This window comes from Micromonas commoda, chromosome 5 (genome assembly GCF_000090985.2).
Source record: "Micromonas commoda chromosome 5, complete sequence".
Classification (NCBI taxonomy): domain Eukaryota; kingdom Viridiplantae; phylum Chlorophyta; class Mamiellophyceae; order Mamiellales; family Mamiellaceae; genus Micromonas; species Micromonas commoda.
In genome coordinates, this window is record NC_013042.1 from 1,222,517 (window position 1) to 1,235,412 (window position 12,896).

The 12,896-nt window shown below is 67.7% G+C and overlaps 6 protein-coding genes across 6 annotated transcripts; 3 read left to right on the forward strand and 3 right to left on the reverse strand.

Moving 5' to 3' along the window:
- Positions 1 to 112: 112 nt before the first annotated feature.
- On the forward strand, positions 113 to 1,786 carry MICPUN_58870 (predicted protein; the record flags this gene model as incomplete). Its single annotated transcript, XM_002502234.1, has 1 exon — positions 113 to 1,786. The coding sequence occupies one exon, from the start codon at positions 113 to 115 to the stop codon at positions 1,784 to 1,786; it is 1,674 nt and encodes a 557-aa protein (XP_002502280.1).
- Positions 1,787 to 1,922: 136 nt separating this feature from the next.
- Positions 1,923 to 2,954, reverse strand: MICPUN_58871 (predicted protein; the record flags this gene model as incomplete). The annotated part of the gene is made up of 1 exon (XM_002502609.1): positions 1,923 to 2,954. The coding sequence occupies one exon, from the start codon at positions 2,952 to 2,954 to the stop codon at positions 1,923 to 1,925; it is 1,032 nt and encodes a 343-aa protein (XP_002502655.1).
- A 636-nt stretch (positions 2,955 to 3,590) lies between these two features.
- On the forward strand, positions 3,591 to 4,277 carry MICPUN_81822 (predicted protein; the record flags this gene model as incomplete). Its single annotated transcript, XM_002502235.1, has 1 exon — positions 3,591 to 4,277. The coding sequence occupies one exon, from the start codon at positions 3,591 to 3,593 to the stop codon at positions 4,275 to 4,277; it is 687 nt and encodes a 228-aa protein (XP_002502281.1).
- Positions 4,278 to 4,384: 107 nt separating this feature from the next.
- Positions 4,385 to 8,612, reverse strand: MICPUN_58873 (predicted protein; the record flags this gene model as incomplete). Its single annotated transcript, XM_002502610.1, has 1 exon — positions 4,385 to 8,612. One exon carries the CDS (start codon positions 8,610 to 8,612, stop codon positions 4,452 to 4,454), a length of 4,161 nt encoding a protein of 1,386 aa, XP_002502656.1. The 3' UTR covers positions 4,385 to 4,451.
- A 1,148-nt stretch (positions 8,613 to 9,760) lies between these two features.
- Positions 9,761 to 10,983, forward strand: MICPUN_108333 (predicted protein). The gene has a single exon (XM_002502236.1). The coding sequence runs from the start codon at positions 9,856 to 9,858 to the stop codon at positions 10,924 to 10,926; it is 1,071 nt and encodes a 356-aa protein (XP_002502282.1). The 5' UTR covers positions 9,761 to 9,855; the 3' UTR covers positions 10,927 to 10,983.
- Positions 10,984 to 11,007: 24 nt separating this feature from the next.
- On the reverse strand, positions 11,008 to 12,734 carry MICPUN_58875 (major facilitator superfamily; the record flags this gene model as incomplete). Its single annotated transcript, XM_002502611.1, has 2 exons — positions 11,008 to 11,012; positions 11,054 to 12,734. 2 exons carry the CDS (start codon positions 12,732 to 12,734, stop codon positions 11,008 to 11,010), a joined length of 1,686 nt encoding a protein of 561 aa, XP_002502657.1.
- Between the last annotated feature and the right edge of the window lie 162 nt (positions 12,735 to 12,896).

Sequence of the window (12,896 nt, forward strand, 5' to 3'; positions counted from 1 at the left end):
AGTCCTAAGTGAAAGTTTCGCGACGAGGGGCGGCGGCGGTCAGAGAGAGAGCGGCGCGCGCCTCCCTCCACGGGACGCACGCGACGTCGCGGACCTCGTCGATTCTCACGCGATGGGGTGGTACCTGTGCTACTTCCTCCACAGGCACCTGGACTTCCGCCGCGAGGAGCTGCAGGCGCTCGCCGACATGGCCGGGTGCGGCGCCGACATCAAGTGGCGCGAGCCGCACGGTGGCGTCGACCACTCCCCGTTCTGGCGCGTCTACATCCCGACCGAGGAGCTCGCCGTGGAGGTATGCAGGCGCAGCGTCCTGACGCGCGCTCTGATCGAGGTGTGGGGCGAGGGCGACACCCAGGAGGAGCTCAACGCCGCCGTGAAAGCCTTCCCCGACGAACGCAAAGATCCGTACATCGCGGAGGGCACGACGTTCAAGGTGTGCGTCGAGGACTTTGGCAAGACCGAGCACGGCACGGAGAAGAACCCGTGGTCGCACGTCGTCGCGCGCATCGACGCCCTCAAACCCGTCCTCCAATTCAGGGGCAGGGCGAGGATGAAAGGCCCGCAGCATCTCTTCTGGTCCATCGAATCGGCAAACGCGGACGACCTCAAGGGTGTGCCGTCGGACATACCCCCGCGAAGGTACTTCGGACGCGTCGTCGCCACCGGCGACCGATCGCCGCTGAGCAAGTACGACCTGAAGAAGCGGCGGTACCTCGGTCCGACGTCGATGGACGTGGAGATGGGTTTGATCATGTGCAACATGATTCAGGCGAGGCCGGGGGGCGTCGTGTGGGACCCGTTCTGCGGCACCGGTTCGCTGCTCATCAACGCCGCGCACTTCGGCGCCTTCACGATGGGCTCGGACATCGACATCAGGGTCATCAAGTGGGGCAAGAAGGACAAACGCACGGGGCAGAACGTCGACGTCTGGACCAACTTCGAGGACTACGGCTTGGAACCCCCCGTGGGTTTGCTGCGAATGGACCTGCACAAGCACAGCTGGACCGCGTTGGCGCACGTAGAGGGGACGCTGCAGGGCGTCGTCGGGGACCCTCCGTACGGCGTGCGCGCGGGCGGGCGGAAGAGCGGCGGGCGTAAGCGCGGGACGGACGGCGCGGTCAAGCCCGTTCCCGAGGAGCACAGGGAGAACCACATCCCGAGCACGGCGCCGTATCCCTTCAGCGAGTGCATGGACGACTTGATGGACACGTCGGCTCGGCTGCTCGCGATGGGCGGCCGGCTCGCGTTCTTCATCCCGGCCGCGGCGGACCCGGAAGACGCCGCGGCGGCCGGGGTTGACAGCGTCCCGTCGCATCCGGCGCTGAAGCTTCGCGCGTCGAGCGTTCAGCTGCTCAGCGGTCGGTGGGGCCGGAGGCTGGTGACGTTTGAAAAAGTCAAACCGTACGACGCGGCTATCGCGAAAGCGGCGCGGGAGACGCTGAGAGAGCGACGCAAGACGGAAGGGGGCGTGGAGGACTTGCTGGAGCGCATGCGCGAGATCGTGTACCAGCCGCGGGGGGGTGACGGACCGGGGGTGGACGAGGACGGGAACGCGAAGCCGCGGAGAAAGAGGGGGACGGGGCCCAGCGGGGGTAAGTTTACGCCGACGCCCTCCAAGCCGGAGGCGGCGGCGGCGCTGCGGGCGGCGGGCGGCGGCGGCGGCGGCGGCGGGAGCGACGGCGGGAGCGGCGGCGGCGAGGTGGGCGCCATGCACAGGGCGCACTCGGCGGTCGGGGTCAAGATGGACAAGGCGAAACGCCCAGAGTTCAGGGGTAAGAACACTTAGGTTGAACACTTAGGTTGAACACTTTGTCGACCCGCCGTTGTTTGCGACGGCGCTCCGCGTCCCATCCCTCGTCTTCGTCTTCGTCTTCTTCGGCTTCTTCGTCGTCTGTTTCGTCGTCGTCTCGTCCTTCTTTTTCTCAGTCTCCTCTCAGGAGGTCCGGGGGATACGCCGGGTGACTCTTCCAGTCGAACCCCTCGGACGAGTGACAAAGCCGAGCCGGCGGGGCGAACCAGGAAACGAACCTTCGCGGCGAGCGTCTCAAACGCACGCGCCGCCGCTCCTCGTTCAATCGCCTCAGCGTCACCGGGTCCCTCCTCCCGCCCGTCACCGGGTCCTCGAGGTAGTCGACGCCCGTCTGCAGCTGCGACGTCTTCGCCCGCTCCCGCAAAACCCCTTCGTTGTACTTTTCCACGCAGGCGGGGAAGTCTCTCTCGAAGTCGGCTCGCGCGCGCGCGGGTCCATCTCCGCGGTTGTACGCCACGATCGTCTCCTTGAACTTCTCGACGAAGGTTCGGAAGTTGGCGTCGATGAGCACAGCGTCCGACGGGTCGTCCTCGGCGGCGTCGAGTTCTGCGCGCGTCGTGAGCACGCGCGTCGGGGCCCCGCTCGCGTCGTCCGCCGTCTTCGCCGGGGCGAACTCCACGAGGGTGCCGAGGTCGTCGATGTTGAAGCCGAGGGCGTCAATGAGATTCGCGATGGCGTCGGGGTCCGTGAGGGTGCCGAGGTCGTCGTCGTCGTCGTCGTCGTCGTCGTCGTCGAGACCGTCGAGACCGTCGAGACCGTGGAGAACCGGCGCTCGCCTCCTCCAAGGGGGCTCGTAGGGGCGGAGGGGAGGGTCCACGAGGAAAGTCGCGCGCTTTATCGGACTGACGTCCATGTCGGAGGCGTCGTCGACGAAGGCGTCGTCGTTAAAAGGTGCATCGTCGTCGTCGAAGACGTCGATCTCCGAGGAGGTGTCGACGATGCACCTCTCGACGACGGCGCGCACGTCCTCGATATCGCGCTCCTGTCGCGAGGCGCCTCCTCCCACCACCGCTTTCGTCGCGCTCGCGGGTCTCGCCACCGGGCGCGGGTATCGCACCCCGCGCACCACGTAGCCGTCGGGTAGTGCATCGTCGTCGGGTAGTGCATCGTCGTCGCGAAGGGTGGCCTCGTCGATGATGAGCATGGCGCCGCGGGCCGCGGGCGCGAGTCGTGGCTCCGCGTCCCTCCAGCCTTTAAAAACCTATTCGACGAGAGACTCCATTACTTCACGAAAAGCCACCCGTCGTGGCGCAGTCGTCAAAACCCAGCCGCGCGTTGCAGCACGTATCGCCGCGAGATGCCTCGCAGAAACGCCAGCCTTTGCGACCTCCCCGTGGAGCTCGTGGCGCTCGTCCTTTCCCACATCGAGCACGTCAAAACACGACAGACACTAGAAGCTATGAGCTCGACGTTCCAAGAGGCTTCTTCCCTGCCCGAGGCTTTGCCGCGGACTTTCGACTTCGAGAGGCTAGCGGGCGATGATATCGCCGACCACCTCGTTCGTGTCCTGGATGATGATCGCGTGCGCCGGTCCCTGGGTAAGGAGCGCGCGTTGGAGCTCATAGGGGACGAGAAGGACCGCCTCTGCGAGTACGCCTACGGACGGAACTTCGAGGTTCTGAAGTGGGCTTACCACGAGCTCGACCTTCCGTGGGCGCCGTATCCTGCCGGGCGCGTGAGCGACGACGTCCTCGTGCTACGTTATCTACATGCGACATGGCAGGGGCTCGAAGGGTGGTGGTCAGAGGACGAAGGGCCGGAAGAGTGGGACAGGGTGACGATGGAAAACGGCCGGGTGGTGAAGCTCGAGTTGCAAGAGTGTGGACTGACCGGAGCGGTGCCGGCGGAGATCGGGCAGCTCACGTCGCTGGTGAGGTTGGAGCTCGACGGCAATCAGCTGACGAGCCTGCCGGCGGAGATCGGGCAGCTCACGTCGCTGGAGGAGTTGTACCTCGACGAAAATCAGCTGACGAGCGTGCCGGAGGAGATCTGGCAGCTCACATCGCTGGTGAGGTTGGACCTCGACGGCAATCTGCTGACGAGCGTGCCGGCGGAGATCGGGCAGCTCACCTCGCTGGAGACGTTGTTGCTCTACGACAATCAGCTGACGAGCGTGCCGGCGGAGATCGGGCAGCTCACCTCGCTGACGGTGTTGGGCCTCGACGGCAATCAGCTGACGAGCTTGCCGGCGGAGATCGGGCAGCTCGTGTCGCTGAAGGAGTTGTACCTCAACGGCAATCAGCTGACGAGCTTGCCGGCGGAGATCGGGCAGCTCACGTCGATGGAGGGGTTGGGCCTCGACGGCAATCAGCTGACGAGCGTGCCGGCGGAGATCGGGCAGCTCACGTCGCTGGTGGATTTGGACCTCGGCCGCAACAAGCTGACGCGCGTGCCGGCTGCGATACGCGAGCTCAGAGTGGCGGGCTGCGTCGTGAGTCTGGATGTCGGCGTGACGGTGGACGCTTAGAAACGGCTCCTCTCTGACTGGCGATGCGTTAGCACCTCGTGATACGATGTGAACAACGCCTTAGCTGTCGACTCCCCTCGCGCCTCGCGTGCGTCACAGACAAAAAATCGCCCAGCCGAGCTCACTTTTTTTAATCACGGACTACGCGCGAAAGTCTGTTCGAACCGTCTAAGACTAAGACGACGCGTCCCGCTCGCCGTCTCTCCTCCAGCCGGGAAACACGTACGGGCTCATCGTCCCGTCCTCCTCCTCCTGGAGCATGCGCTTGAGCTTCGGATCCGTGAACCCGTGAAAGCTGCTCCCGCTCCCGTCGTCGCTCTCGGACACGGCTGGCGTCGCCGGGCTGGGCTGCGTGGTCGCCGGCTGCGTGGTCGCGTCGGCGGAGAGCGTCGGCGTCGTCTCCCCCGTGACGGACAAGCCGAGAGCCCTCGACATCGGGGACACCTCGGACGGGGTGGTGGACGACGACGACGCCCTCGCCTCGGCGCACTCGCCCCCCTCGAAACTCACGTCGCCCCCGTCATCGCCGTCGAAACTCGCTCCGTCGCCACCCTCGAAGCTCGCATCCTCCGCCAACCCCTCGCGTCCACCAACCTCCGCCTTCGCCTCCATCACCCGAACCTTGGCCCTCAGCAGCTCGATCTCGTACACGGACTCCCGAAGCCGCTGCCGCAGCGCGAGTTCGTCGTTCGGCGTCGCCGGCGTCGTCTGCGGCGCCGTCGGCGAACCGGCTTCGGCGCCGGGCGGTGAGTCACCGGGCGCCCGCCGCGACGCGGAGGAAGCCTCGGCGAGGAGCCTCTTCGCGGACGAGAGCTGCGACTCGGCCGCGGCCGCCCTGGTTCGCTCCTTTGCAACTCGTTCCAGCGCCAGGCCCAGCTCCGCGCGCGCCGCGCTCGCGCCCCGCTCGGCGACGGCGGCTCTGTGTTCCGCCGCCGCCGCCTTTCCGTTGGCGACGTCAACTTCGCGGCGCAAATCTTCGCACCGCGCGTCCCTCTCGGACAGGGAAACCTCCGCCCTGACGAGCGCCTCGGCGATTTGCTCGAGCTGCGCCTCGGCGTTCGCGGTCTCCTCTCGCGCGGCGGCGGTGGCGGCCATCGCGGCGGTGACGTCCTCCGCCGGCGTCACCGGATACGTTCCAGAAGCGATCGGGGACGTTCCAGAGACGGAGAAGGAGAGGGAGGAGACGGAGGAGCGTCCGTCCGCGAGAATCGGCGTTCGAGGCGCGGGGCGTCCCTTCTTCGCCTCGGGGGCTTCGACAGCCACGTCATCGACCACATCAGCAGAAGCCACGTCATCGGCCACATCAGCAGAAGCCGCGTCATCGGCCACATCAGCAGAGGCGTCGCCAGCCGCGGGGCTGACGTCGGAACCTCCAGCCGCGGCGCGCTCCAACCTCACAATCGTCGCCTCCGCGAGCTCCTCCCTGAGCGCCCACGTCTCCCCTTCGAGCGTTTCTTTGGCCGTTTTGACCTCGGCGAGTTCGCGCTCGAGCGCCTCGGTATTCCTCGCGAGGTTCGATCGCTCGACGAACGCGGCTTCCGCGGCGAGTTCGAGCTCGGCGATTTTGCGCGCCATTTGCGTCAGCTCCGTCCTTAAAGAGTCGACCGTTCGCGCAGAGGCGGCGTGCGCAGCCTCGGCGTCGCCCGCCCTGGCTTCCGCGCGGCCAAGGGCGGCTTCCAGCTTGGCGAATTCCTCGTTTTGAACTTTGAGATCGGCTCGAACTCGGTCGCGTTCGGCGAGACGAGCCTCCGTCTCCTCCCTCGCCGTCGCCAGCTCCAACCCGAGCTCCTCGAGCTCCTGGCGCAGGGCGGAGTTGATCTCCGCGGTGAGCGAGCTGCCCTTGCTGGCGCGGGCGCTGTCCTTGGCTGAGCGTTCGAGGTGCTCGATCCGCGTTTCGACGTCGCGGGTTCGATTCTCGGCCGCGTCGGCTCGAGCCTCGGCCTCCTCCGATCGCTTACGAAGCGACTGGCACTCCCGCTCGGCGTCCTCCGCGCGCGTCGTCGCGTCTCGAAGGACCCTCGCGTGGTCCGCGTTCGCCTCCCCGCGCTCCCACTCGCGCTCCTGTAACGCCCGTAACGCCTCCCGCTCTCGAATCTTCTCCGCCACTCCAACCTTCGCGAGCTCCGACTCCAGCCTCTTGACCTCGTCGTCCAGTCGCAACGCGTCCGCCTTGGCGCCCGCGCACTCCTCGTCCTTCTCCGTAAGCGCCTTTTGCGACGCCTTGCGCGATCGCTCCGAGGCGGCGAGCTGCAACCGCGTCGCGGCGAGTTCGGCGACGAGCTCTTCCCCATTTTCCTTGACGGCGGCGAGCTCCTCCCTCAGCGGCGCCTCCTCCTTCTTCGCCGTCTTGGCAAGGCACCTCGCAGCCTCCGCGCTCCTCCTCTGCGCCTCGCACTCCTCCTTCGCGGATGCGAGCCGCCTGCGCAGGCCGTCCGCCTCGGCGGTGAGCTGAAAGAGCCTTCCGTTGACCTCCGCCCTGGCGCGTTCCGCTTTTTGGGCGACGGCTCGTTCGCCGTCGAGCTCGGCGCGAAGCGAATCGAGGGAGCCCTTCAACACGGCCAGGTCCTCGCGGGCGGCGCGTTTGTCCGCGGACGCGTCCGCGCGCGCGTCCGCCTCGCCGTTCGCCTCCGCCGTCGCCGTCCTCAACCGGGCCTCGAGGACGCCTTTTTCATCCTCGAGCTCGCGGCAGCGACCGCGGAGCTCGTCCACCATCTTCGACTCCGCTGCGGCGACGTCCTCGGCGGATTTGTTCGCGTCTTTACTCTCCGACAGAGCCCTTCGAAGGCGCGTCACGTCACCCAACGCCTCCTGGAGCTCCATCTCCGCGTCTCGGAGCGCGGCGCGAGCCCGTTCACGTTCCTTCTCCATCCGAGCCGTCGATTCGGCGTTGGCCTCGTCTTTCGCCGCCATCGTTCGCTCCAGCGCCGTTCTCTCCTCCGCGTGCGCCGCGCGGGTCGCCCGCAGCTCCTCCTCGAGGTCCGCCGCGTAGGTCGCCGCCGGGGTTAAGGTTAGCGCCGCCTTCGAATTCGAGTCGCCCGGGGAAGAATTCGTCTCTTCACCGGGTGGGGCCTCTTCTTCGCGGTTTGTTGTGACGGGTTTCGAAGGGAGGAGCGACGAGGCGAGCGTGCGCGCCGCCGCCGCCGCCAGCGCCGCCCTCGCCTCCGCCAACTCCGCCTCCTTGGCCGCGATCGCCTCGTCCTTGGCGGCGCACACGTCTCTCACCTCGGCGGCGAAAGACACCGCCGTCTCCAGCCGCCTCTTCGTCTCTTCCAGGTGCCGCGCCAGCTGCGCGCGGTCGTGTTCGCACCGACCCAAACGCTCCGCGACGACGCGCGCGGCGGATGCGCTCACGCCCCTGAGCTCGTCGGCGAAGGATTTCGCGGCGAGGTACGCGTCGTCACATGTCGGGGGATCGAGTGAAGTCGCGTGAAGTTGTTGGGTCGCGTCGAGTCGAACCGATGAATCCGGGCTGGGTTCCGACGGATCCGGCATCGTCGTCGCGGCGTCCGCGAACCCGCGAAGGATCCCGCGAACGGACCCGTCGACGCCGTCGTCGATTTCGCCGTCTTCCGATTCCGAGAGGGACGACACGCACGACGGGGCGTCGTCGTCGGCTCCTTCGGTTGCTTCGGCGGATGCATCCTCAAAGACCAGGCCCCGCGCCGCCGTCGCCGCGCGCTGACGCGTCACCGCGGCGACGAGCCTGTCCGTCGCTTCCGCGCACGCCCTCACCTCGGGCGACGCGCGTCTTCCGCTCCCTCCGCGACGACCGCGACGATGACGTCCGAGCCGTTTGTCATCATCGTCGTCGCGAGGGGCGCCGTTGGGTCGCCAACCGGGCCGCCGCCCGCCGCGCTCGGGCGACGGCGTCGCGGATCGCGACCGCGCGCGCGACGCGGCGGTGGACCGCGCGATGCGCCCGACGCGTCCCGCGAGCACCGCGCCTCGGGCGTTCACCGCGGTCGAGTTCGCGACGGCGTACGCGAGGGCGTGGTCCGCCATCTTCTTCCTCGAAGTCGCCTCGACGTCGCCGGTCTCGCCGCGAAGGTTCGCGTCCCCCCCCGCGTCGTCGTCGTCGTTCTCCCCGTCGTTGTCGTCGTCGTCGTCGTCGCGCGACGGCGCTTCGGCGAGGATGCGCTCGGCGAGGCCCTGGAGGCTGGACCGCAGGGCCGGGTCCTCCAGCGCGCGAGCCGGGGCGGCGTCGTCATCTTTCGCTGAGGCTTTCACGCGAGCGTCGCGGCGACGCGCGGCGGGGCGGTGTCCGTCTGCGGACCGTTGAAGCTCGCGCAGGGGGCGTCGACCCGCGTCGCCGCCCGCAAACGCCGAGGAGGGCATCACGCACGAGGAAACCGCCGCGCGATACGACGAGTGAACCCGCAGGGGGGGGTGGGGCGGTCGCCTCGTTCCGTCGGGGGTTCCGAGAAGAGTTTTCCGCGCAGCTGTCTCTTGCCGTCTTGAACGGGACGGAAAAGTCAACGGGTCAATTTGGCGCAACCCCTCCCCCATCAGTGCGGTGGCGCGCGCGCGGCTGGGCGGATGGGAGCCACGGGCCCCGACGCGGACGGCGACCCGCTCGCGCGATGGAGCGAACGCATGGAGAAGCAGAGGCGAAAGGACGAGGATGAGGCGGCGAAGCGACAGTGCGTCCCCTCAACCCCTCCCCCCCGACACACGCGCCGAGAGCGGCACGAGACTTTCGCCCCTGCGCCGAGAAACGTCCCGTCGCGAAATCCCCCTCCCGACCGCCCCGTCTCCTCCCTTCCCCGACCCTCATCGATCCCACCCGCGTCCCCCCGCGCCACGCAGGGTGCACTACACGACGATACCCACGCGGACCACCCACCTCCAGGTGCACTGCTTCGACAACAAAGGAGCGTACACCGCCGACGAGCTCCTCGCCGAGGATGCCACCATCCGCAAATCCACCGCTGGCGCCACGCGCAGGCGCATGATCCTCCACGACAGGCTCGCCCGGACGATCGACGGATGGAGGTACGAGCTCGACGAGGAGCGCGCCGCACCCGGGCGCCGCGCCGCACCCGGGGCCACCGCCGTGGACGAGCTCGTGCAGCCCCGGGGGTACACCGCGAGGGGCGAGGTGGTGGCCAACAGCGGCGGCCATCACCTGCGGAACCAGCGGACCCGGCACCTCAACGAACAGCCCAGGGGACGCCCGCCGAACAAACTCGGCGTCGTCGTCGACGTGGACTTCACCGTGCGCCCGGTGCTGTCGCCGGTATCGGGGAAAGGGGACGGGGACGTGGGACAGACATCGGGCGCGAGTCAATCCAAGTCGCACGAGTCGCGGGATCAAAATCCAAGCGCAAGTCCAAATCCAAAACAAGCGGAGACGGAGAGCATGGAGGACAGGCGTCGCGCGGCGGCGCGCGCGGCGAGGCGACCGGCCTCCGCCGCCGCGTTCACGCCGTCGCCCACCAGGGTCCTGAGCGTGGTCGGGGCGGCCAGCGCGACGGGGCGGCCGCTCACCTCGCGGCCCGCCGCGCGAGGCGCCGCGCAGCTTTCGGCGGATTTATTACGAAGGGAGCAAGGCATCCCCCGAAGGCTGCGAGAGACGCCGATGCGACCGGGCGCGGTCGAGACGAAGCGCGTGGCGACGGCGCGTGAGGCGGCGGCCAAGCCGGCGATGGTGTTCGGTCGAAATCCCGGCGGCGGCGGCGGCGGCGAGGGCGGCTTCGACGAGCGCGTGCGATTGGCGGCGGCGGGGGCGACGGCGCACTCGCGGATCCTCCTCGAGACGGGTAAGCTACGGCCGTCCTCCGCGCCAGCCTCGCGCGATGGACGCGCCTCGAAGATGCCCCTCCGGGTGCTTCCGGCTGCGGAGCGCGTCGCCCGCGCGCACGGGCATCTCAGCGCCGCGAAGGAGTGCGCCACACGGAAGACGTCGACGCGGGCGCAGAGCGCGAGGAAGCAGGCGTTCGGGTACTCGTTCGCGTCGTCGACGAACGCCGCCGCGGGGGACAGGACGGCGTCGGTCATCGCGCCGTTCGCGCCGCGCACGGCGACGCTCGCGGAGAAGATGTGCGGCGCGAGGATGAACGCGACGGCGACGAGGTTGAACGCCGGGCGGGGGACGACGAGTTCGACGACGAGTTCCAAAAATCATTCCAAAAATCATTCGGCGCATCCCCCGCGGGGTTACTGGAGAGCCGACGTCACCGGGGCGGAGGACCCACCGTTCAACGTGAGCGCCCGGCCGATGTCGCCGACGGTGGAACACGCCGCGAGGCCCGCGACGGCGAGGGTGAACGTCCGGGGCGACGGGGCGCAGCCGGCGCACGTCTTTGGCGCGAAGATGCGTTCGACTACAGGGACGGCGTTCGCGGCTGTGCACACGCACGATGCGGCGGCGCACGGGGGCCGCGTGGCGCGCGGTGACGTGGACATCGAGAACGTCCCGCTAGCGGCGTCACGTAACGGAGGACCTCCAGACGGAGACGGACCTCCGGGAACCAAACCACCGACGGCGAAGATCACGCGACCAAAGACAGAGTACGAGGAGAAACCCGGTAAGCGCGATCCGCACGACGTCAACGCGGCGGTGTTTGAATTCGGCGGTGGAAAGCGAACCGGCGCCAACGTGACGGGGACGATTCGGAGGCAGAAATCGTGGGAGAAGGTGTGGCAGTGACTGGATCATTCAGCTACACGAGGGTTGGTTGATTAACGGACCGATGACTCACATGTGACGGATGCGCCCATCGCCGCGAGCTCAATCTTCGGATCGTCGTCGTCGCTTTCCACCCCCCTAAACCCACCCCCCGCGGTTCCCCCGCCGTCTTCCTCCGCCCTCTCCAACCGCTCGTACGTCTTTCCACCCACGATCGCCCTCCTGACGAAACCGCCGCCGCCGCCGCCGCCGCCGCCGTCCGTCTCCCCGTCCGTCTCCCCGTCGCCGTCGCCGCTGTCCCTGAGCCATCGGTGGAAGACGGCTATGAGAACCGGCGAGGTGAGGGTGACGAGGCCGATGGTACCCCACAGCGCCCGACCGTCGCATCTCGTCCCAACCTCGCCCCCGACCTCGCCCCCGACCTCGCCCCCAACCTCGCCCCCAACCGTCGCCCCTCGCCCCGAATGGTGACAGTCCCCGCCAGCGTCGGCCGGGCAGTGCGTCTGCAGCAGGTATCCGCCCAAGAGACCCGTCGGTAACTTGGCGGCGAAGACGGGCGCCAGCGCCAACGCGCCGAATATCCCTTCCTTCCCCGGCGGAGCGCACGCCATGGTGTAGTCGTACCATCGCGGGGACCACACCATCTCCCCGAGGCTCAGTACGAACACGAAGGCGCACGCGCCGCCGTACGTTTGGTGCCACGCGAGGAGAAAAGGCGAAATCGCGGTGATCCAACCGCCGCGGAAGATCATGTCAAAATGGCGAACGTTGGGCGTAGCCGCCGCGACGAGTGGGACGCCGAGGATGATCATCGCCGGGTTTATGGCGTATATGCTGCCGAACGGGGCGTCGCACCCGAACGCTCGCACCGCGTACTTGGGGAACGTGGCGTCCATGTGCCGGAATATCTGCTTGAGGTTGAGCGTGAAGACGGCCATGGCGAGAAACTGCCAGAAGCGTCGGTTCCTCAGCACGCCCCTCGCGTTCTCCACCGCGTCGCGTCGCCACGTCACCGCGCCTCCTCCCTCCCCCGTCTCGCGCGCACCCCCGCCGCCGCGATGGGGCAGGTCCCTGAACCTCCACGACACGCACAAGGCGCCGAGGGACGTCGCCACGGTGCTGAGAACGACGACGCGCACGGGGGATGCGAGGGGCGAGGACTCGTCGCTCGAGATTCCCCGCGGCAGGCCGAGCCTCAGGGCGTCGATGGCGAACCCGGAGAGCAGCGCCGCGACGTTCATCATGGCGTAAAACAGCCCGAAGGATACGGTCCTGTCCGCGTCTCGCACCAGCCGCTTGATGGCGATGGTCAGCACCGGCGCGCCCCAGGACGAAGCCAGGGGTTGCAAAAAAAAGATCATGGTGTACGCGAGCGAGATGCTCCTCGTGTACACGAGCACGAGCCTCGACGCCGTCTGCAGCGCGTACGAGGCGACCAGGCTCGTTCGTACCCCCATGGCGTCTATGAGCGTCCCCGTCAGTATCCCGTACAGCGTGATGGCCGTTCCCCACCCTCCGTACACGGCACCCGCGACGGTGTCCGATGCGCCAAACTCGTCGGAGAGGAGCATGGTGAACACCTCGCTGAGGGCGAAGTATCCGTAGCTGTCCAGAGCCTTTAAGACGTAGACGAGCCAGAGCTCGCGCGGGGCGGTCTTGAGAAGGTGCAGGGGGCGACGCACGACGGAGTCCCACATGGTCCTCCACCCCCCCAAGCCCGCACCACCGATCTCTGTTTCCGGGAAAGACTCGGCGGGTGCTTTTTGATCGATCCGAGCTCGGGTTGGATCGGGAGCCCGGGAGGCGCGTGGGTGGAATCGAATCGGCATCCGAGAGTTGATTCGGAAAGTATTCGAAGATATTTCTCGAGCGTCCCGCGTATGCGAAGCAGTCTTAATTTTTGTCTTTTTTCCAGATAAAGATTCGGTGTCGTCAAAATCTGACGCTGTCACTTCTTGTGAGTCACATCGATCGACTGGCGCAGACCGTTG

Coding starts and splice junctions, on each gene's coding strand:
- MICPUN_108333 (XM_002502236.1), top strand. CDS start 9,856: ATGCGACCGGGCGCGGTCGAGACGAAGCGCGTGGCGACGGCGCGTGAG.